Raw genomic sequence first — 24,532 nt, forward strand, 5'->3', positions numbered from 1 at the left:
CCCCCCCCCCCCCCCAATTTGCTGAGCCAGGGGGGTGTGGAGGGAGTTCCCTGCGCCCCACCATCTTGGCATTCATCAGCCACGCCTGGTACCTCGAAGTATGTAGAAAAAACACCTAAAGCTGTCTCTATGGCTGAATCTCCAATATTCTGAATTGAATTTTCGGATTCGGCCGAATCAAATCGGGACAGTGATCCAAATCACTGTCCCCCCTGAATCAGACTGAATCTGAATCAAATATGGCCTGCTTTGCACACCCCTAACACCCATGCCCCTGATTCAGCTGAGGGGGGGCGGGGCGGCCTGTCCCTGAACCAGTTGCACAGGGGGAGGGGGCATGTCCTAGTATAAGCTATCACTATTCCCTCACTGCCAAATTGCCTGATCTGTGGGGAGCCATGCAAGGCCAGATTCCAAGGCTTCATAGGCCGCATTTGGCCTGTGGGCCAGAGGTTTAGCACCCGTGTATTAGATTATGAATCTAGTTGCCTTTGAGATCAGATACCTGTGACTTCTTAAAGGGAGAAATGAATAGGAAGTAGTGAGTTTGGTCTTTCCCTTTAATAACTGCTCTTTGAAGTGCGGAGTTGGTGATAAAATGTTGTGACAGTTAACTAAGTGTATTTTGTGTCTTATCAGTCAGAAGATTTTTTCTCCCTAATTGAATCCCATGAAGGGAAGCCACTGAAGCTGATGGTCTACAATACTGAAACAGATTCCTGTCGAGAGGTAGTTGTAACGCCCAATGGAGCCTGGGGTGGAGAAGGAAGGTACTGATAAGTTGTGTTTTGTAAATAAATTCCATCTCAATTCCTAACTGAAACCATTTGTCTAATCAGCTGTAGCAAAAGTGCACATTTAATCTCTGCAGGTTCTTTTACTCTGCTCTTCTCATGTAGTTTAGGATGTGGCATTGGATATGGCTATCTGCACAGAATTCCAACGCAACCTGCTCTGCCAAAGAAAAAGCAAGAAAGCACACCACCTTCACCCTTGCCCTCAGAAGATGGAGCTCCTGTACCATCTGTACCTTCCACCAATGGCTACATGGAGGTAAGAAGTTTATGTATCTCTTTAGAGTGCACTGTGAAGTTATTTCTGGGCATTTATGAATGTATAACAGGCTAGCTAGTATGGAAATGAGCTGAGTGAAAGTTGAGTCCGAGGTGTGAGGCTATGAGAGAGGGGAGGGTCCGTGAAGGAGGGATGAACCCCCAAATGTCTGGGTGACTACTACAAGTACTCCTTCATTTATAATTGAGGACGTGGTTATAATTCTTCTATGCCCTAGATTCAGCAAGATTTGTGTGTCTTTATCCTATCTAATTTGGGTTAAGTGCTGCACGTGAATCTAAACTTTGAAGACCATTCTTGTATAAGTCTGGGGTCCCTAAGCAGTGTTTCATGCATGGTATATTTTAGCCTGTTTTAACTGTTTGATACTGATTCTATAGTAGCCATATGGGTGCAATTGGATCTAAAGAGATGCAGCTTGTGGGGAGGGGATCTCAAGCCGACAACCCTATAACTTTTATATTTGAGAACAGGGGGCAGAGCGTTTACTTATGGGTCTATAAGATGGCATGAAAAAGATGCGTTATGTTTTCCCCCTGTTGTGTTTAGGCTCCGCTGTTAGCACCTAACACACAAAATGACAACTTTGAAAATATTATGAACTTGGAGCCATCTACAGATGAAGAAATGAGTGGTTTTTCAAGGGAAAGCTCCCTTTCTCCTCCTCCTCCTGTCCAAAGAGTTATGGATCCAGGTAGGATCTTTGTATTAATGCCTACGTTGAATATATACCTCCTTAATCCTCACTTCTCCCTGAACTCCAATCCACCATTATTTAAATATAGAAGAAGTTTGATCTTGTATATTTTTTTTCTTTAAAAATCAAGGGAACCAAAGGTAATGAGCTACAGAGTTGTAGTAGGATTGGAGTGGCGGGGGGGGCCTGATGGTCTGGGGGAGAGAGAGAGAGAGAGAGAGAGAGATGAGGCAAGGATTTTTAGTGATATCTTTTATTGGTACAACTCTATAGTTCGGAGGGCTGTTGGACAGCCTTCCAGGCATCAAGTGCCCTTCTTCAGGTCTAAGGTCTGATGCCTGAAAGCTTGTCCAACAGCTCTCCAGATAGAAGGGCAAGGATTTTTACTGGACCAGCTTGCAGAATTGTGACATTCACATGTTTGATTATCAGCTGGACCCAAAGTTCACTGTAATCAATGGGAATTGTTTTACTGGCTTTGGCTCAGGCCCTTACGAATTGAAGAAGGGTACTTTGCATGAATGCTTTTTTGGGACACCATCTTTGTGCTGCAACCAGAAATTCTGCTGTGAAATGTGCACTGCCCATGTGGCCCAATTCATCATGCTCCACTCCTGGAAACAAGGTCATGCAGCTGCCTTAGTGTCCCATAGTATAGTCTTGCACCTGCTTATGGCTTCTATAAAAATGACTGCTTGACTTTTTGGGGGATTTAGTGCACATGGGGATTTAGTGCACATGGGGTGGGAGTGAGTAGCTGGGGTATTTATTTGGGTATGGCATAGAGGCAGGAGGAGGAAACCTTTGGTGTTCCAGCAACTTTAGCTTGTGCCTTTTCGAAGGGAAAATTTCACTGACTAGGAGTCCAGATATGAAATTTTATACCCAGAAAAATACTTATAGCTGAGTTTAAAGCTAAATCCTACCTTGTTCTTACTTGTTTAGGTTTTCTAGATATGTCCGGAATTTCATTTCCCGAATTTACAGACTTAACGAAAATGCCAAATACATCTCCATCTGTTCCCTTCAACTTGTCAGCAGAAGACTCTTTGTCAGAAAATGAAAGGTTGCTAATGAATAGTGGAACGGCTACTTATTTTGGTAAGCGTGTATAACAATGGTCAGACTGTGTAGTTCAGTTGGTTCCATGCAGGAGACCCTTTCAGGGTTATGCTTCTTGAGAACATGTACAATTTATTTATTTTGGGGAGACGCTCTCAACTGCAAAACCTTACAAGAAATGCAACTAAAACCAAAGGAGGGGAAATAAAATGAGCAGGTTGATTAGCCAAAGGCTTCCAAATCTGATGAGGAAGTGTGGGTTGTAAGTGTGTGGGTTTTGTATTGGGAAACCTTATATTTAGGGTTTCCTAAAAGTGAGGATTCATATTTAAAATGTCTGGGTGTCAACGTGCAAAAATTTAATATTTAGATCTTGTAAATTTTTATTGCAATGAGACTTTTGTAGTAGATTCCAAGTAGTTGAAAAACAGACTGTAGTGAAACTGTATTCTTTTAACACGTTGTATCTATTTTTTCTTTCATAAAGACTTTCATTCTTTTGACTCCCTTTCAAAAAAGAAAAGACCATGATTTTAGCTTGAAAACAATTTTTCCCCTCTTTCAAAGAGACTGAAACATCAGAAATACAAACCATCCTAAAATGTGTATTTCAGGATTTTAAGATTACCCCAGTTCTGAATTTCAGAACTGAGCAGTTGGTTCATTTGTCTAATGGGTGGCGGCCTTGAAATCAGTGAACGAGAGTCTTTAATTTCTGAAAGAGGGGGCAGAACTTTGCTTAAGTCAGGGGTGTCCAACCTCAGTGCAGGCAGGGGCCACATCTTGCACCAGTCACAGGCCCAGGGCCACACACACCACTCGGTTAAGGTGCGAGTGTGAGTTTGCATTGCTGCTTCCTAGTCTGCCTGTTTGATGCATTTTTTTTTTGATTTAGGAATTCTTTTCTTTTCTCAGAACATGTCAAAATGTCAGTCCCTGAAGAGTTAGCCACCAGTCTTGCTGGTGCAGTTCCACAGTCTGAGATGGACCATTTGATGCCTTCAGTTTCTCCATTACCATCCTTTGTTCTTCCTAATGACATTACTTCAACAGCAACACTAAGAACAAATTCTAGTGCTGAAGAAACAGATTTGCTTTCGGACAGCGCTGACAGTCCATCAGCCCCTAACCAACTGGACCCTGAGAGCAACGAACAGGCACAGGAACCCAAAGAAGCAGTGACACAAGATGAGCACTAGAAAGGATGCCTCCTTCTGCCATCAGTCTGCCACATGCTGTCCTACTACACCTCCAAACATTTGCTGTTTTATCCCTTGATAATTGCAGCTGTTCTACTTTGTTAGACTAAGCAGTGCTGTAAAAATATACTGGGAAAGCATACAGCCGCCTTCCCCCCCAGACAGTACTTGTCCTATTGTTCTTGCTTCTCAGCAGTATGCAATAGATTTAACTTCATTTAAATATTATTCAAATGCAAATCAGAAAATGAAATAATCTGCCAGTGATAGGAAGACTTGCATTTTTTCCACTGTCAGTACATATGAGGTTTATGTTTGCTTTTAATTTGTTCTTTCTAATAAGTAAAATACTGTAGTTGCCTTTGCTTGAAACAACTTTTAATTACCATTTTTCCTAGTATCTTTTATAGCATTGGAGAAAATGCTTCTCAATATTTTGACTTGCTGAAAAATAACTTTTACAATTCAGGCCTGTTCCTTCCAAAAGCATCTCTCCTATTTTTAGACTATCATTACAGATTTTTATCTATGACTTGTGTGAGGAAAAATTAATACAATTTTACTTAGCTTGTTTGGGAACTTGATGAAAGTTCCTTGCACCTGCCTCTTGGGGATATGTGGGGATGGGCTTCTTGGCTGTCACAACATTGTTTTTGCAGGAAATGAAGGGAATGGCTTAAGTTAAAACTGTAAGCGGTTGTAATCGGGCATTCATTTCACTGTAAGACGTGGTGCTGTCTTGCAAAGACCATTTTAATGAAGTTGCAAAGGGAATGTCCTGGTGCATGTTAGACATTGAAGTTGATTTCAGTTTGATAAAAGCAGTAGCTCTAAGATGCATATGGAATTGATTATGGGATCATTTTAAATAGAAAATTGATATTCAAATAGACTTTGAAGCAGTCAGTGGATATGTAACTTTATTCATCTCTTCTGTTTTTCCCAGCTCCTAACTATTTTTCGTACAAAGCAGTGGGGTAAAGACACTGGAATGAACCTTCTGTGTAACAGTCTGCACTGCTTTTATAAGTTGAGGACTTCTTGTTTCTATAAGTCTATGCCTTTTGTATCTGTAAATGTTTGCTTTACACTTGTAACTTGGTTACTATTGTTCAGGCAATGTCATAGCTCAGGCACCATCTTTCTGGGAATTTTTAAACATAATGGACCCAATTCTCTTTTTGTATAGGCATTGATCACAGATGCTACCACTGTAGTCACTGTTATAAAAATAAAGAAAATTGGGTCTAGTTTTGTACACGTAAAATTGAAAATGCAGCCTACTTGAAGCACTGTGCATGGCAAGAGACATGTTTTTTCCATTATGGGGTACTTTACTGAGACCCAGCATTACTTATCTAACAATCTCCAGAGGAGGATTGGTTTCATTTGACAGATTGATATCAACACTTAAGATGACTGGGGGTCTGCCTGTCTTGGATAGCTCTGCGTGGTTCTGGTTGTAGGTGAAGTCATAATACAAGGGCTTAACACTTTCAACTGGTGGAAGTTCTCATTGCATAAGGAATTTCCTGAAGCTTCTTTAAATTCTTATAAAACCTAGGAAGCACAGCACCAGTACAAGTATCTGAGCGTGAAAGGATTTCAGCCACCCTGCTCATACAGCAAGGTGTATTGCAAGTACTAAGTACAGGGCATTCTGCTTTTGAAATATTTTCAATCTATCTATAACTTCATTATATAATCCTTAAATTGCTTCTCAAAACAGTAGCAAAAAACTATTTTTTCTAGATGTGAATTTACATATGTGATGCTTAACATTGATAAAAATAAAAGTCCTGTAACATAAGCTACTGGTCAAGCATGTCCATGTTCCATTTTACTGTTTTCAGAGCATGCTCAAAACTTTCCTTCTTCAGGTAAATGAGGATTAAGGTAAGGATAGTCTTATTCAAAACTTGAATATAAAAGCAGCTCAATTTTTAAGGAGCATTAAGGACTTAAGCTATCCTAATTAGATATTTGTCACTCTAGCTGTAGCTGCAAGCAGCACTTTAGAAATTCCAGAGTGGGGAATGTCAGTGCTAATCTAAAATTGCAAATAACTCAGTAATAAATCATTCTCTACGCTGGGGAAAGCATATAAAGCCTTGCACTAGAATTAGATCTTAAGGTAGGAAGCCTTGGATGATTGCTGTAACAGTAAAACTCCTCTCGTCATGATTTTAAGATGCCAGAGCTTCAGTAGACAACATAAAACTGATTAAATGTAAACTAGGTATGGTTATCATCATGTTTATTTACTCTAGCATGGGACATTCATTATATCAGCTAGTTAAGGATATGTGGTTACAGTTTATCCACAATTTCTGGGAATCAGTAAGAACCAAGGAGATGTCAAACTGATGCTTGAACCCAAATTTCTAGCAGAAAGCAACAACAGGAATCCTAGAAAGTGAGTGTTGAAGGACTAGATGATCACAAGGTCATCTAGTCCAGCTCTGAGCAGGACCATCCCAGCCAAGGTTTGTCTAGTCAGGTCTTAAATCTCCAAGGATGGAGATTCCACCACCTCTCTGGGAAACCTGTTCTAGCATTTTACTACCCTTAGTGAGTTTTTTCCCCAATATCTAACTTAAACTTTCCCTGCTGCAACTTGAGACTATTGCTCCTCGTTCTGTCATCTGCCCGCAATGAGAACAGTGCCGCTTCATCTGCTTTAGAACCACCCTGCAGGTAGCTGAAGGCTGCTGTTAAATTCCTAAATTCTCTGCCCCCATCGTGGTCAAAGACTGCAGGGCTTCCGTGCTTGCCAGTAAGTTTGGGGAATTTGGGGGGGTTTATTTGTTTGTTTTTCAATTAAGCCTGCCAGAAGTACAGAGTCCGCACTTCTTTTGCAGTTTCTGCACAATTTTCTGATAGCAATTTCAGTAGGTCCCTACTCATACAATCATGTGCCCCGGCCCCCTAACCATTGTCACTGCCCTCCACTAAGCTCTCCAATTTATCTATATCCTTTCTGCAGTGGTCAAATAGAAGGGAAAAATCACTTCACTTGATCTGCTGGCAACACTCCTACTAATGCAGCCCATTATGCTGTTAGTCTTCTCAGCAACAAGGGCACACTGTTAGCTCATCCAGGTTATTGTCTCCTGTAACCCACAGGTCATTTCTGCAAAGCTGCAGCTTATCCAGTCACTTCCCAGCCTGTACTGGTTCATGGGATTGTTCTGTCCTAAGTGCAGGACTCTGCACTTGTCCTTGTTGAATGTCGTGTTGTTTTTTTTTTTTTAGTGCAAACTGCCAATTTGTCTAGGTCCTCCAGTTGGTTGAGCCATTGATTAGTACCACTGCCATCCAGTAAAGGACCCACACTTTCCCTGATCTTCTTATTGCTGACATACTTGTAGAAACCCTTCTTGTTACCCTTCATATCTCATGCTACCTGCAACTTCAATTGTGCTTTGGCCTTCCTGTTTTCATCCCTGCATGCCTGAGCAATACCCTTATACTCCCTAGTTGTTTGCCCAAATTTCCTCTTCTTGTAAGCTTCCTTTTTGTGTTTTAGCTCACCAAAGAGTTCCCTACTAAGCTAAGCTGGTCTTCGGCCATACTTACTAATCTTCTTGCACATTGGGATGGCTCATTCCTGTACCCTTAGGAAGGCTTCTTTAAAAAATAAAACCAGCTCTCCTGGGCATGTTGTACACAAGAAAATATAGTACATTAAAATGGTCCTTACTGCCTGTACACACCACAGGGCTTAATTCTCATTAAATTAAATAGGTTTATAAAATTTAAGCTTGTTTATTTTGGAGCTTTGCATCAGTGTTTGTACACACTAGGTTTTCGGATTAAGCCTGGTCCCCAGCCAGTGCTGCTCCCCTTCTGGATCCCACTGTTTCCCACAGAAGGGAGTCTCCAACCACCAGCGCCTGTCACTTCTTGGTGGCTGTGGTCTAGATCCTTCCCACCTTGGGGAGGCCTGGCCTGGTTTGGCCTGTCCTGTCATCCTTCACCAATGGAATGTGTTCTTCACCCTTAGTTGCTAGGGCTGCATCTCTATTTTCTATTTTCCAGATGAACTGCTGCAGGTGGAGATGAAGATTTCTGCTTGCTGCCAGAGGACACAAGCTTTCAGCTTCCACTTCCCTGGGAGCCTTCATCTTCTTTCTCTAGGACTGCCTCTGGTGGCTTCTGAGTCTCACTACCTCCTTCTGTAGCTCTTTTGCCTGTTCCCTGAGGGACACCACTAGGAGGCACTGTTCACATACATGCCAGGCACTCCTCCACCTAGCTTTCACTGGAAGGAACCTGCAAGCTGCCATCTCCATAGTGCCAAACCAGGACCTGGGTGCAAGCCTCCATCATGAGTGGTCCTGCCTGGTACAAGCAGAGGAAGAGTTGGCAGTGGCAGTAGCTCTGGAATTTTACATCCTCCAGCCATTTCTCTTGGTCTCTTAATCTGCTGCCCCTCTCTTCCTGCCCCTCTTTCCAAGCAGACCATCCCTAGCAGACTCCCCTGTCAGCTGGCCTGTTTCTTGCTCCTTGGTCCTAAAGAGAGGGGCAGCAAACTGACTTGCATACTACCATTTGCTGCCCCTGGTTGGGGAGTCTCTTTTTATATCTTCCTGGGCCTGGCTCTGCCCCCTTCTTAGGGCTTTTATTAGCCACAGGCAGCAATCACTCAGCTGGCAGCACTTCCAGCTGTCCAGAGCACATGCCCAACACGCACTGCCACCAAACAAACACTCAGCAAGGCAAATACACAGGCAGCCCTGGCTCACTTCCCTTCCGGGAGCAGGTAATCCCTCATTCAACATCTCTGTTACACACAGACTGAGATTGCCTGAGAACACAATGCTTGAAAGAACCATCCTAGGCTCCCCCTACACTAGCAAGTAGCAAGCTAGGGCCCAGTGCTCTCATGGCATGGGGCACCAGTCAGCCAGTTGGTCCTTCCAGCTACAGGAGCGTGTCAGAAGCCTTGGCTCAGGTGTGCCCCTGTGACTGGGAATGTAGGTCAATCAATCAGCACTGCCAGCCTTGGGAGGGTATTGAAGTCTTGAAGGCCTCCATGTGCTCCTGAGGCTGGAAGCAGCCACACATTCAGTTAAAGGTGCAACAGGAACGAGCCACAAAGCTGTTGTACATGATTTCCAATACCCACTTCGTGGGTTGTTGATTTTACTGTGTTATTAATTGCTTGAATATATAGCTGGGGTATTACTTAAGGTGTGATGAACTGTCCCCTGAAACGCACGAGTCTTTAATCTATGGCATTAGTTAAAGAGCAGCTTCGAGCAGCATCCATTTGGGAGCTGTGGTATTGTCAAGACAGCTCCTGGTGGCAACTTTGGGACTCTCAGTACTAATGTTCTGGGTGGCAGTATCTGTCCCAGTCCTGCTGGTTTCCATTGTATTGTACCCACCATCTGTGCCAGTATGTTCAGAGCACAGAACTCTACACATCCTCAGCCCTGAATTCAAACTGCTTCACCACTTGAGTACTCTACATCAACTTCAGGATGCAGTAGCCAGTACTTCTGCACACTCAAGATCTCACTGACTCATACATACTGGCAGATCCTGAGTGTGTTTTCATTAGCAGGGAAGATCTGAAAACAGGAGTAAATGAGGTGGTTTAAGGGGATTGAATGCCTCTCTCGCAGCTCTCCACCTTGACCATACTGGATGCCATTAGGATTGTACCCAGTTAGACCTCAACAGCCATTCCTAGACCTAGCTCACCATCTCCTGAAAGATCCTCAAGACCGCTAATAATCTAAGGTAGTATTGCAGTTTTGTGCAAGGTCTTTGCAGTTGATGGCGCTCTATCGTAATGCCTCCAGCCACAATACCAGCTCATCCCTTTCCAGGCTCATACTTGCACATTAAAAAACCAATTTTATGCATTTCCTCCACTCTGGCCTCCTCTCCACTTACATCCTTATATGAATTAGATTTTGTGGGAGCCTTCAAAATTGCTATACCATCTTTCAAGAAAGACAGCCTTTTTAGTGGCAATCCCAATCAGTCTGAATGCAGATAAAGATAAAAGTTACGTACCTGCTCTGAGGCCCCTCACACACACTGTCTTCCAAAAAATCATTACTCTTAGTACTTGTCCAAATTCCACTCTTCCCTAAAGTGATCCAGCTTGTCTGAACCAGATGATCCACTTACCCATTTTCTTTCTTGTATTATTAGGTGACACCACCCAATATTTTTGATGCATTTGGGGCATTTTCTTTTACTTTTGTATAGTGAAAATAGTCAGGGTCTCACCCAGACTGAATTATATCCCCCCTCCAAACTTTTAAAATTGGTATGTTAGCAACTATTTAGTTTAGATCCTTGCAAGGCAAGTCAAAACTTATTTGTCTAGAGTATAAGCAGCATTTGTGACTTCTTGGAGATGTTGTCAACTTGGAAGTGCATAGGACATCGGCCTAAGCATCTGACTAGTGTCACAACTGAAAGGGACCTAGGGGTAATAATAGATGATAGTATGAGCAGTCAGTGCAATGCTGTAGCCAAGCAGGGCAAACAATGCTCCGGCATGCATCAACCGATGCATCTCAAGCAAAACAAGGAAGTGATTCTTCCATTCTGCTTGGTACTGGTGAGACCACAGCTGGAGTACTGCATCTAGTTCTGGGCACCACACTTCAACAGGGACGTGGAAAAGCTTGAGGGAGTCCAGAGAAGGGCCACCCAGAGATGAGCCATACAAGGAAAGGCTGAGGGACTTGGGCCTCTTCAGCCTGAGAGAGAAGACTGAGTGGGGACCTGGTACCAGCTTACTGCTACATCAGGGGACTACATCAAGGGCTTGGCGAACAACTGTTCTTCGGGCACCCTTGGGGAAAACCAGGAGTAATGGCCACAAACTACTGGATGACTGATTCAGGCTTAAAACTAGGAAAAACTTCTTTACAGTTAGGGTGCCCAGACCGTGGAATAAACTCCCTCCAGAAGTGGTGCAATCACCTACCCTGGAAATCAAAAGGAGACTGGACAGTTACTTTGCTGGAATCACCTGACCCCAGGTGTCTTTCCTGCCTAGTGCAAGGGGGCTGGACCCGATGATCTTCTAGAGGTCCCTACCACCCCCTTACAATCTATGACTATGTTGTTCCTGTGCAGAGGCATCCAAGCTGAATACTCTCTCAAAGTCATGCAGGTAGCCAGATGACCAAACTTCTCCACAAGTTAGTGCCCATGAATCACTGAGTGGAATACATATGGACAATTATTGAAAATAAATTATTTCCTACAGTAAACTGTGGTTCTTTGAGATGCACTGTCCATGCTCCAACCTCCTTCCCTGCTATTGCAAGGCGTGTTAACTTCTGGGTTGCTAATATAGAACAAGAGGCAACTGGCTTCACTCCACCCTTTACACCCTTGACAGAGAAGCGGTAATGGCACTGGTGTGACCCAAAGAGAGATGAGATGGCCATGAAGATGAGGAGCTTGAGTGCACCTGTATTAAGAGTGGAGTAGATGGCCAACATATCAAAAAAACAGTTACTTGACTTCCAGTAACAGATTCCTTCTGGGAAAGCACTCAACACAAAGCAATAATTTAAATAGAAAGGAGAATTCAAAGGCATTTTTACACGTGCAGGCACCTGGCACTGAGCCACATGCAGTTGTATAAAAGTGGTGACATGAGTGTCAGCACTGAGAAAATGGTGGGGATGCGCTTTTGAACTAAAACAGCTCAGAGGAACTTTAGTTCAAAAGCACACTGCCATGAATAGTGAAGCGTGTGCCCCCGGTGGGCAGGGGAGCAGAGTGGCAGTGGCAGTGCAGCAGCAGTAAGCGGAGGAGCTCCCACAGACATCACGGGGGGGGCGGGGGCCTATGCATCGCCCCTGGACACTGCCACCATTTTCTGTGTGCTGACACGCATTTCGCCGTTTATACAACATGTGGCACAGCACAGTTCACCTCAGCTCGCATGCCGATTAATCGAGTCTGCTCCAAAACAGTGGATTCTCTGGCATGTTGCAGGAAAAAAGTATGTGTATAAATGCCCTAAATGTTTAAGTGAAATTCATGAGCGGAATATTAGGACATGCCAGATCTACAACTCATCAGTATAGCACAAAAGCCATGTTTGGGAACTTCTGGGACAAGAAATAAAAACACCGCCACCACCACACAGGTTTGTAAACACATGGGTGCCAACAAACAAATTAGCGTGAATTATTTGTCCAACAAACTACTTTCATTAAAATGTGAGGGGTATAAACTGTTCAGTTACAAAGCTATACCACTTCAGACCCCTATCCCATCCTGTACCAGTCTATATTACAAAGTGAACTTCTTATAGGCTTCCACAACATACACAACAGAAAACTCCAAGCCCAGTTTCACTTCTATAAACCTCCCACCACTGTACAGATGCTCAAGGGAAAGGGATAGCTGGAAGACAGAGTGGGGGACCTCTTTGGAAAAGCACAGCTCTTCTCCTAGGTCCAGAGAACCAGGCTGAGCCACAAGCTGAGATGTCTTTCTGTGAGGAAGAACAAACATTTTTCCCTCTACAGAGTCATTTAACCATGTTAAAGTCTGCCTTAAAAAAAGTGTGCATAAATTAGTGTGCATGTTTTCCTAATGCACAGCAATTATTTGAACTGCTAGGAACCTATCAAGCAACTTTCAGAAATGCTTCTCAAATGATGTAGGGATGTGAGTAACTCAACTGCCTGCTTAGAGAAGTGAAGCAAAAAGAGCAACCACTTTTAAATATTTTAACTAAAGCCTTTATTCTATACAACTGTGAAACACAGATCATTTACCCTTTTGGCATTGCAGACTCTTCTGTCAATCTTTCCTGAAACTGCATTATTGGGATGGTTGGAAGAAAGAAAGAAAAAAAAAAAGTTACAACCTTGGCGGACTTCAGACAAAAGCTGGGGGCAGTTACAATGTTTACAAAGGAACAGCAAGACAACCAGAAAGAATCAATGTCTATAAGAACAAAGCTTAGACCCCTGCTAATAATAAATACAATTCTGGACAACTTCTCAATAAAATTACAGCTCTGTTTAACCATTTAATTCACAAATATCACTAAAAATGTGCAGTAATAACACAGTTGTGTCAAACTGAGTATACACAGGAATGGGGTTTAAAAATTCAAATGGACTTTAAAGGGAAAAAAAAGACATGCTAAGCTTCATTCTGAAACATACCTTCTCATGTGAACAGTGAGCCTGTCCAGTTAGATTAAGCATGCAAAAGGTAATGACTCGAGTATTTTTCAAAGAAAATGTGTTGATGAAAACAATCTTTTATTTTTAATTGGATCCCAGTAATGTAATGAACCTGGGACTTTCTTAATGCTCTAACCTAGCTCCTGATAGCAAAAATACAGGAAGGGCAAGAGCACATCTCCAGGGAAAAAAAAAAGAATCATAGACTGCCCTTTGAAGGCACTTGTGCTTCTGTTTCAGACAAGAGTTATTGTACACAATTTCTGTGTGAGGATTATTAATTTTCTCTGGCTACAAAGTTTTATTTTTTGGAGGGACAGCCCCAAATTTTCTTGCCACAAGTTGAAATTCTCCCCACTCCCCAATAAGTTAAACTTTTTACAAGACCACTATGAGTTCATGAAAGCCTTAACTTTTTAGTAACAACAGTGAAAAGAAGATCTGCATACAGCTATAACAAAAACAGCATATAAAACATTGGAAAAAAGAATACAAGTACTTTTATATCATGGATATGAAGTTTGCTGTGAAGTATCTATAGTCTGATAGTAACAAAAATTCAATTTTTCAGAATGATCTGCAGTTTTAACATGTCAAGTTTAGAACACAGGTACTGGGAATTCCAACAAGCTTGTCTTCAGAACAGTTTGGACACAGTGCAGGAAATAGTTACATATTGTCTTTTAAAAAAAAAAAAAAAAAAAATCTTATGTTGTTGCAAAACAAGTTTATTGTATTATGATGCACAGCATCACTGGACTCATCCTGCTACAATATTTGTCTAGTGTTCTTACTCTGCATGTCTCTCTCTCTCTCTACAACATGTTTGATCCGCCATAGTAAACAAGTCTCACGTTAAGCCTTCACTTGCAATGAAATGGGCTGCTTCTTTTCAAGTGTGTAATAATTTTATTCTTATTCTTCTACATGGTAATTTTTTTATGAATAACCTATGAAAAAAATCAATATAGATACCAGATGAATGGAATGTACTCAAAAAATACAGTGCATGCAGTTTTGAATTACGTTGTGAACACAGTGACTAATATGGCCAAAACGGTGTTTCATATTAAGCGTGAGCAAATGAAAATAATGTTCTGGAAGAAACAAAAGAAAAAAAAGGGGAAGCAAAAGTCTGCACTGGATCATCATCTGTTCTCTGTACACTTTACATAACATGAACCACTCAGGGACTTCCCAACTCTCTCACCAGGCCTTGATTAGGACAGACTTTAGTTTAAAATCATATAGATTTTTTTCCTCTATATTACAGCTCTATTAGTCACTTCAATTAAATGTATACTTTCTGTCCATACTGAGTCATTAGAAGTCTCATCTACCTTAGGGGTTCAGTGGGCTTCTATAGTACTACTCTTGGAACCAGTACAGTAAGGTCAAGTAAATGAATAACCATTTGGGTCCATCACTTCTTTCACGTTGATTTCTGGCGGTAATGAAGTGTCAGATCTCCACCACTCTTCCATATGAAATGCTTTACAGTTCGAAGGTCCATGTTTGGATCCAAAACCTAAAAGGTGAGAATTTTTATAGCTTTTAATACCCGGGACACACTTTTTCCCTGTATAAAAAAAAAAAAAAGGACACACTTCACTTTTACACCTAAAAGAGATGCATGGATGTGCGTGTAAGAATGACAGGTCAGCAATACCCAACATTATGGCCCTGCAGACTGGATGAGTGGTGTCAGGTCAGTTCACAGGCTGGGTCCAGTCTGTGGGCCCAATCCCTCTGCACAGAGCTTGTGTTGTATTACAGTTTTTTAGATGACCCTTAGGGCAATTTTTAAAGCTCAAATGGCAGCATTTGCTAGAATAAGAAGAGCAGACAGGCAGTATACAAGCTGTTCCTCCTCAGCCCTGCATCTCAAACCTGGCCTGTCACATTCACAATGCCCTTTGGTCATTCTGCCTCAGGCACCTCTAAAAAGTTTGTATTACAGGTAACTACTCAGTACTAGCTGGTTTACCAGTCTATCACGTACCAGGATAACATCAGGACTAAGTCACAAATGAAAGAAAGATGGAACCAGTTTCAGAAGTAGCAAAGCATCAAGATGGCTACAATTTGGTTCATGTTCAGCTAGTCTGAGCAAGCATTTGCAGTATTCTCCCCCACTCCCTGCAAAAAATTACAGGCCAGCAACCAAAATCCCAGTATACAGATGCTTAGCCATGTGTTCTATCCAACTGTTTTACACACAAAAGATAAACCTGTAGAGTCCCATGAGATCATAGGAGGAAATTAAGTTTCAAAGACAGTTTAAAACAGATCATCTACAAGATACTTTTAAGATCCCTGCCTGGAGCTTCAGAATTGATTTGCTATTAACCATTATCTATGCCTGTCACATGCACATGGACCTTCAGTGGACTTACCTGGTCCTGGCACAAGAGTTCAATTTTCTCTTCCGCTAACACAGCAATGTCCTCCTCTTTTTCTTGTTCTCCAGCTTTTTCATTATTGGAGGAGCTTGTCGTCTGAGATTCATTATCCAGATTTATGATTTTCTCATAAACATGTTCCATTACTTTTCTGACCTGTAGCATGTCACTAGCTGATAATCTGTCTCTGTGCAAAGTAATCAAAAATGCAAAACAACTGATTTAAGTCTTTTCAACTCTTACCTTCACAGCATACAACAAAGTTTGCTAAAGCATATATCCTCATTTGCAATGTAAAATAAAAGCATTCTAATATAAAGATCTTATTTCAATCTATGGTACGAGACCATCTGTAGTTCTGTAGAGTATCAGTTACACCATCTGGTAAAGGATATGGTAAAATTAAAGGAGTTAAAAGCGATGGGAATGATCAGATCAAAATCTCAGATAAAGAACTCAAACAATTCCAACCATTTCAGTTCAATGAAGAGACAGCTAAGATGACAGGATAAAAATACATTGGATGATAAGTGATATATAAGCAGCGACATTCAATGAAATTAAGATGGCAGGACATTAAAAAGCAAATGAAATAAGACTGTCCAGAGGCAGTCACAGAAGCAAATATTTAGCAAGACTCAAGGAGGGATTGGACATGTATCTAGGTATCAAGAATATTCAAACTTATATGGCAGCAACACTTTTGGTAGAATATTGAATCTCATACTTCAGAGATGATACCAGCGATTCGCAACCTTTTTTAGACTCAAGGAACCCCTCCATAACTTTTTCAGTTTTAGGAGCACCTCATTTCAAAACATTATAAAAAAAAAAAAAAAGAAGTGACATGTTTATGAATGGTCATTAAAACTTTTTCCTGAAGTCCCTTTACTTCAGATTAGATCTCTTCAAAAATATCTAAAAGTTTTTTTAAATTAAGAACTGGGAAATAAAGAAGAAATACTACTTTTAAGGCAATATTGCTATTGAGAAGTTATGGGTACAAAAAGAGTCAGAAAGTAAAGACACTTCAGGGTCAGAGTTCCATAATTACATGGATACCACAGTCTGACTACAAACAGAGACCAAGGTCTGCAGCACACTTGTGAGGAGGCATTGAAACTTCCTTTCCTTATCAGCAGAGAAGCTGCCCCCCCTCTCATTTTGGCAGCAGGAGTCTTGCACAAAAGCAATTCAGGAAGGGAGACACTTTCTGTAAGAAGCAAGATTTCCTACAAATTGGATGCAGGGGCTGGCTACTGGAGGCTACTTGGGAAGCTGGGACCAGTGAGAACACACTTGCGCTAAGCTGGAGAGGCAAAGAAGAGTGTTTTGGTGCCCCAGTGCAGATGACTCCAGCTCTGCACCTGGTGTCAGCCTGCCTCTGGAAACCAGGGACTCTGTGCTCACCCTCCACCCATTCTACAGCTCCTGCTTGTCCCCACGCTGTTTCCCTGTGAACAGCTGCAGCTCATTCTCCACTGGCTAGTCCTCCCTGGACCCCTCTATGGGCACTGGGGGCCACCAGTGCCATCTGGTCCAGGCTGGGCTGGCTCAGGTAGCTTCTCCACACTGCGAGTGGCTTCATGAGACCCTGGTGTGAGCTGAGATTGAGCTACTTCTGGGAGACCACACATCCTGCAACATGCTTGAAAAACATGTTGTGGCACTCTGGTTGTGAAATCATCAGGCTTTACCAGCCTGTTAGAGACCCTGAATAAGACCTGACATGAGGGACAGATTCCCATGCAGGCAGCTGTTTGGCTTCTTCTACCTTCATTTGAAATCTCTAGTACTGGCCACTGTTAGAACCAGGATTCCTAATTAGCAGTGGGTCAAATCCAGTAAGACAATTCCCATGTTCCAGTCTTACCTGGAACATGGGAATTGAAAGGGTTATACAACTCAGTAAAAATGGAATAGTTACACTGCCAAAAAAAGTCTCAGCCCAAGTCAAAGTTCAGCATTTGGGTAAATTAATTGACAGCATAATACCTTAAACTTTCAAATATTTTCGTATCATCCTGGGTGCGTCTACACATTAAATTAATTTGAGGCAATAAACGCTGGGGCTGTTCAAGTCGAAGGAAACTGCTCCTGGATGCAGTATCCACATGTGCAGCCAGGACAGCGGCAGTTTAAGCTGGGACAGAGCAAGCCCCTGGCTGGTTGGGCTGACCACACTCAATGCACGCCTGCGGTCAGTATGTACACAGGTGTTTTGGTGCAGTAGAGTACTCCACCAGAAGGTGGTACTGCCCAGGAGAGTACTATCTTATGGTGGAGTTAATTAGTTCACTGTGCCCAGTACGGCACATGTGTAAACTGACACTTTACTGTGAAGCTAGTCAACACTGCAGTAAAGCACATGTGTAGATGCACCTCCTGTGTAGGCAGATATTCTCTCAACACCATACACTCTCACTCTCTCAAATCATGAGAGAGAGAGAGAGAGAGAGAGAGAATGTCCAATTTTGACTTCTGGATGAATAAAGATTCTGTTGTTTTTCTTGGCAAACTTTTTTTATGAGCCCTTCAATTGAACTTTCAGTACCGCTGAAATACAGTAAAATTATATACCTACTTTTTCAACGTCTTTGCCCCTGAAGATGAATGAGGTTGGAGGTAGAAAGGGATCTTATTGAATTTAGGCATATTTTTCTAAAATGAAATGAGAATAAGGTATTATATTTAGTGAACTGATACGATCCTCATTAGTGCTATTTCCAACAGGAAAGCATCAGCTCTCATTTAATAGGTTATCAAACCAAATAAAGTGAAGTCTCTCTAACACAACTGACAACTTTTCTTTAAACTGTTTACACATCTGAAGGATGCCAGATTTGTGTCATGTACACACATATTTGCCTAGTCTTGTATATATATTGCTGCGCATACCAGTAGAGGCATGGTGGTGCCAAAAGTTGCAGCAACAAAGAGTTCTCTCCCCACTCTCTATTTTCGGTACTTTAAAAGGGGACAGGTTACATATCAAAAGTCCAAATGTTGTTTCTTTAAAAATGGATAGAGTTTTAAGAATGAGGGCCTGGATACCAGGGATCAGTCCTAGGTATCAGTCACTTAAAAAAAAGAAAAAGAAAAAGAAAAAAAGTGACTTATTAAGGAATGGAATCAAATCTCCAGACATGCCTTGACTAGTTCACTCCAGTCAGACCAAGATGGGCATTCAGCATATTGCTAGCTTGAGAATATCTTTTTTCAGCTGGATTCTAGTACTTTCATTTTTGTTAGCAAGCAACACTCCTTGTGAATGATGGAGGAATGGACATTATAAATGTATACTAGAGTTGGTTTATTTTGGAGGGGGTCTCAGGTGAGCTGAGAACATACATGGCATTATTGAGAGTGTAACTTATTTTTTTGGAATTTTATCAAATGGTATATAAGACCAAAACATTTTCAAAAAGCTGTTTAGCTCACATACTCAATACCTGCTGGTTTACAGAATTAACACAAGTCCAGTACTTTCTGGAAAGTAGGTATTAGAGATCTGTAATGTGCACGAGTAAAGCATTTCAAGTTAATAACCCAAACATCCCTTTTAGCCTAGTTATGGGGAAATATTAAACACATGATTTGAGAGTTTGGTTAAACTCCTTTCTAGATTCCCTATCAAAGAAGAGTGCTATACACAGTGATACTTACATCCACGGTGATGTCAATTACCCATTGTGGCACGGTTTCATTAAGGAGCATAGATTCAGTTTCACCACCTGAATCCCGACATAATAACCTAAGACATAAAGACATGAGTTTCATGAATGATGCAATTAAATTATTGGTGGGGGAGGGGAAATCACTGTACAGTACATAGTTACAAAGCACTCTAACAGGGCAGCCTGCCTGCTGGTCAGACCCACTTTAGAAGTTGTCACATTTCCTATAAAAAGAGATGAGAAGGAAGCTGTCCCCTCCAATAAAGTCAAACAGGGGGACTGAAAGGAAGGAATCTTAGGCAGCAGAGGCTTAGGATGGACAGACGAACTGTTTGTTTTGCCTAAGAATAAAAGTATGCCTTGAACAAAAGACTTGGCATTAGTGTCCTGCAGGGCTGGGGAAACAGACCAGCTGCTTTACATGCAGGCAAGCAACAGATTGGAACAAAAGGTTCAGGCCTTGCTTACAAGTCCAATATGTTAAAAGCCGCAGTGGCGAAGTTCACATTAAGTAACCAAATTTACTTAAGTGACACTGGGACTGAATGTCACAGTGCTCCCAGACTTCAGATGTGCTATAATAGTTGTGGGTCAGGGTATTGAGAAATCAGTCATTTAAAATCCAGTAGGTTGGTTACCAGTAGGGGTGCACTGATAAGGATTTTTTGGGTTGATACCGATGGCCAATTATTAGCGGCCCATATTGGCTGATAGTGATCTGATTGCTGATAATGCAGCCAGAAGCTTGGAGAGCAGCGACCGGCTGATAAGTCTGCTGGGGGGAATAGGGTGTGGGGAGAGGTGGGGGGAGCAGCAGATCAAGGCCTCCATGGTGAGGGAGGGCTGAGGCAGGTGCTGCCACGCCGGGGCATGCTGGGACACCAGATGGAGCCATGAGCGGCTTGTCCAGGGGGCTATCCCCATCCCTCCTCGTGCCCCCTGGATGATCCGATTGCAGCTCTGCCCCATGCCCTGCCCTGCCCTGTCCCAGCTGGGCAGCACCTGCTCCTTCCCCAACCCCACTCCCCCTCTCACCATGGGGGCCTCGATCTGCCCCCCCCTCCCCACCAGACTTACCAGCCAGACGCTGCTCTCCAAACTGCCATGCTGGATGCATTCATGCCACAGCTGTGTGCGTGCACATAGCATTTAATCAGTGACATTAATTGGCCACATCAGCCAAAAAAAGCCAATTGCCGATCACATCAATTTTCCTTTTATCAGTGCCGATACGACATGGACAGGAATGTTTTATAGCATCTCAATGCTGGGAATCTGTTTTCCACTGTTAAATGTCACTGATGGCTTCGACTAGTACTAATGAAATCAAAGTAGAACAGGAAAGATGTAGAGGTACTGATTACCATTCAGATCGGGGTTGCACAGGGAAGGTCATAGGACTGCTTCTGTGCTTCCCATCTGCCAAGCATAAGAATGTTCTGATAGACCAGCTAATATGCTTCTGAGAGTGTTAAGCAATTACACAGACCAGCAAGCATGGGGGAAAAAAAGAAGCTAATGCCTGCAGCTCAATATTGCAGTCCTATAGCTCGTAATATTTGCCCATAATTAAGTAATGCTAGAAGAACTTAAGAGGGAAGAATTACACAGCTGTAGAATGAAACAGTCTTCAGGTTGCTATTGACTGGTTTACAGGAAGGGTAATGGGCAAGAAGTGCATTCTGAGCCATACATAATGCAGTGTCTTCCTAAGACCTCTGCTACAAATCAACTCAAACCACAAAGTGGATTGTTTAGCCATACAACAGCTTCTTAAACTTTGGTACCTGAACAAAGTGCGTCCTCCAGCTTCACCAAAAATAACTGGCGTATGTGGTGGCACCTGAAAGTATCCGTTTCCCTTCTGTACTCTATTCTCTTGCTCACCATTCACTAAAGAAACACAACACACACAACATAAAGATTATATACCTAGTTTTAAAACCAGGTACAGAATAAAGCAAATTGGGTCTCTCCCCACAGCAGCTGGTAAATTTCAAGAAAAATCCACAAAAACCTTAGCTAAAACACTTGGCATATGCACAAAACAAGAAATGGATAAGTGATGATTTCTTAAAAGCTAGAAGTCCCAGTTCTTAGCAAACGTGTCAAGAGGAAAAGAAAGAATCAAAAACTCTTATTCATCTTTCAGAACTTAGTGTCTGATGTATAAACAAAATGAGGCCATGAGCTGAACACTGCTTTAGGAGTTTTCCTCCCATTTTTGAGAAATACAGATAAATAAGTGTTTGATAAATAACTGAACGATCCACACTTTGGAATGACCAAGTAAACGTATCATTCCATAATGGCAATTATTTGAAGGTCAAGGCTTTTCATATGAAAATACAATGCTACACCAAGCCTATTCTTTGCGCTCTCACCTTATTTTACTACTCAAATAGCAAGTGGCACTGACAGAGTTTGGTTTTATCTTAAATTCACTGCATTATAAAATTCTATTCATTATTGACCAGGTTGATGTTTGTGAACTACAGGGGAAAAAGGATCCCAGTGACATGTCAAATGCAGAGTGCTGGATTATAGGAGTGCCACCATCATTTATTCATTTGCTGGAAACCACAACATTCAAAATGATTCACGTGCAAGGCATTTTGAAATGCCTGGTAAAATTCACTGACAAACAAGTATGCACAAGTGTCAAGGCGCAATGCCCTCCAAGTGGAACAGAGTCCAGGTTTGCTTTGTGGCTTCTATAATCAACCAGTTATTGAATTTGAACATTATGTTGAATGCAAAAATTCACCAAACTTTCGAAAGGCATAGTAAATGGGGGAGCAGAGTTCAAAGTCAAGTGTTGTGACCAGACAGGTATAGAGCAGGCTACTGCACACTCAAAAAGAAATTAAAGCACTCTGGAAATTAGAACAAAGGATTTTTAAATGGATTTAGAGATTTCTTTAGTAATTCAGATAAACAACTGAGGATGAGAACAATAAACTGGATTTTTGGAGGTACTGCAAAATTCTGCTTAAAAAGTTACTGAAAATAAGGCAAGGTTATAATGCTGCTTCAACATTTAAAATGAAAAAAACTGAATGCTCAGAGTGTTGAATTGGTAACTGAAAATCTTAAAGACTTAACTCAGAAAAGGAAGCATTTCACACACTCCTCTGAGTTTATCAGATAGTGTTGTTTGCAGGAACTGTTATATCATTTGTATGGTATTGTGTGTATGGAAAGACCTTTGGCCAAATCCTATTCCACCTTACTGGAGTCCTGGAAAAAAAACCCAAACAGAAAACCCCCAAACAAACAAACAAACAAACAAACAAACAAACAAACAAACATTAAATGTATCTACATTAAAACAGCTTCATCTTAGCCTTAAGACTAAGAAAAAAGCAGTGAGGAGGACTCATCTTTTGAACTAGCAGTTCTCCAGAGACTCCAGCAAGCTGGAATAAGATCACGTAGACACAAACACATAACCCTCCATTTTTCAGTTATGTAAAATGTGATGCCAGACTTGCACCCTTCCTGTTTGCAGCTTCCAGATCAGTGCTGTCTCACACAACTTCCAGTATGGTGACTTCAGAAAACACTACAGTACTTATTCTCATTTAGGTTCTCTCCCCCTGAGATTATAGCATTAAAGTACTTCGTACTAAAATAGTAACAATGGTATCCAGCCTGCCTACAGTGGTCTTGATGACCTCTAACAACAGCACTAACCCAACAACCCCTTTGAGACATTTTTTTTTTCCTCCCTAATACTCTTCAGTATTTGCTTCAAAAAGTTTTTAACCCTTCTCAAGCAAAATTTAGAGTCCAACCCCTACAATCCTCATTCACCCAGGCAGTCTTCCTGACAAGGAACTATGCCCAAGAGCAAGAAGTACAGCATCAGGGACATAAAGTTCTGAGAGTCTGGTAGTTGCCATTCCTCACATTTCCTATCCCAAAACTTAAGTCATTAATACACAGAACAGGTATAATAAAGGAAATAAAGCAAGCTTCCCCAAAACAGTCTGCCCAAGTGCCATAACCCTGTTTCCAAATCACACTAAGTGAGGAAGTATTAGAACAAACATGTTCTTTGTTATTCCTGATAAAAATGCTAAAACTTTAGCATGCTAAGAGTTTTGTAAGGCAGATGCTAGAGAAGCTGAACTTAAACCAACTCTTTTTACAAAGACCACTTAGCCACCAGCAGCTCTTGACCAATTCTGGCTTGACGTGGACTTGAATAGGTCACTTTGTGTACCTCTCCCAATTACTCACCAAGTTCAAATTACATGATTTTAAACTTCCTATCAAGTCAGTCCATCTTGCCTATCCGTCTTTATGCAATATGCTTCTAACACAGGGGTGAGCAATTATTTGGGCCCACAGGCCACACAGGAAGTTTTGTGGAGCTGCCGCAGGCCATAGCAGCATCTCCCCCCACCCCACCTTGTAACAGCTTGCCAAAACTCTTTATGTGGGATGGGGCTGTGGGCAGGTGGGGAGCTAGCATGGGCATGGGGCTGGAGCCTTGGATTAGCAGCTGCTCCAGGTCGGCAGCAGGTGGCAGCTTCAGTAGGGGCAGCTCAGCTGGGGTCCCCACTGCCACCAGCGTGGCCTCTGGGCTACCCTTCTACTCCAAAGAGGGGCTGGAGCTGCTGCCCAACTTCATGCCACTGCTCGGCTTCAGCGGCCAAGCAAAAGCTGCTGCTAGGTGCTGGGAAAAGCATGACCTGGAGGCAGGCACAGTCACTTCTCCCTCACCACTGCCACGGCCCTTCTTCCTGCAGCCACCTGGACCCTGCACTGAGGCTGCCCTGTGGCTCCTGCCTGCACCAGTGTGGGCTCCAGAGGACCGCAGCAAGAATGGCCCCAGCAATGGTGAGGGGGGAGGTGGCTGCACCCACTGCCAGGTCCCTTTTTCCCCAGTGCCCAGCAGCAGCTTCTGTCCAGCCGCTGCTGCTGCCTCTGCACCTGAGCCACAGGGTTGGGCAGCAGCTCCAGCCCCTCGATCTTCATGTCTGTCCACTGCCGCTCATCATGGCTGGGGCAGGCAGGTCCACAGTGGCTGCTGCAAGGACCCTGACCTCATGCAGGGTGGGCCAGGGCCATGCACCCAGCCCTGCCTGCCCATCTCACTCTCAGACACCACTCCCCACTGGCCCACAGCCCCATCTCAGCTGCTTGGCCAAGCAACTTGCCTGCATGGGTCATAGTTTCATAGTAGCTAGGGTCAGGAGGGACCTGAACAGATCATCTAGCC

At 42.5% G+C, this 24,532-nt stretch overlaps 2 protein-coding genes across 10 annotated transcripts in view; one reads left to right on the forward strand and one right to left on the reverse strand.

Moving 5' to 3' along the window:
- The window catches only part of GORASP1 (golgi reassembly stacking protein 1), an 11,734-nt gene extending 5,892 nt beyond the window's left edge, over nt 1–5,842 (forward strand). For all 4 annotated transcript variants that reach the window (XM_025203360.1, XM_025203359.1, XM_025203358.1 and 1 more), the window contains 5 exons: nt 640–770; nt 900–1,053; nt 1,624–1,768; nt 2,717–2,872; nt 3,749–5,842. In XM_025203360.1, the coding sequence (XP_025059145.1) occupies nt 640–770; nt 900–1,053; nt 1,624–1,768; nt 2,717–2,872; nt 3,749–4,032 (870 nt within the window). In that variant the 3' untranslated portion in view covers nt 4,033–5,842. The remainder of the gene's footprint in view (nt 1–639; nt 771–899; nt 1,054–1,623; nt 1,769–2,716; nt 2,873–3,748) is intronic.
- A 6,921-nt stretch (nt 5,843–12,763) lies between these two features.
- The window catches only part of WDR48 (WD repeat domain 48), a 35,151-nt gene continuing 23,382 nt past the window's right edge, over nt 12,764–24,532 (reverse strand). For 3 of the 6 annotated variants that reach the window (XM_025203371.1, XM_006022960.2, XM_025203372.1), the window contains 5 exons: nt 21,090–21,195; nt 19,292–19,379; nt 18,210–18,286; nt 15,620–15,812; nt 13,283–14,751 (listed from right to left, as the gene is read on the reverse strand). In XM_025203371.1, coding sequence (XP_025059156.1) covers nt 14,656–14,751; nt 15,620–15,812; nt 18,210–18,286; nt 19,292–19,379; nt 21,090–21,195 — 560 coding nt within the window. In that variant the 3' untranslated portion in view covers nt 13,283–14,655. Of the gene's footprint in view, nt 12,848–13,282; nt 14,752–15,619; nt 15,813–18,209; nt 18,287–19,291; nt 19,380–21,089; nt 21,196–24,532 lie in introns of those variants that run through there. The other 3 variants (XM_025203370.1, XR_323749.2, XM_006022961.2) reach the window with 3 other exon arrangements.

This window comes from Alligator sinensis, unplaced genomic scaffold (genome assembly GCF_000455745.1).
Source record: "Alligator sinensis unplaced genomic scaffold, ASM45574v1 scaffold885_1, whole genome shotgun sequence".
Lineage (NCBI taxonomy): Eukaryota > Metazoa > Chordata > Crocodylia > Alligatoridae > Alligator > Alligator sinensis.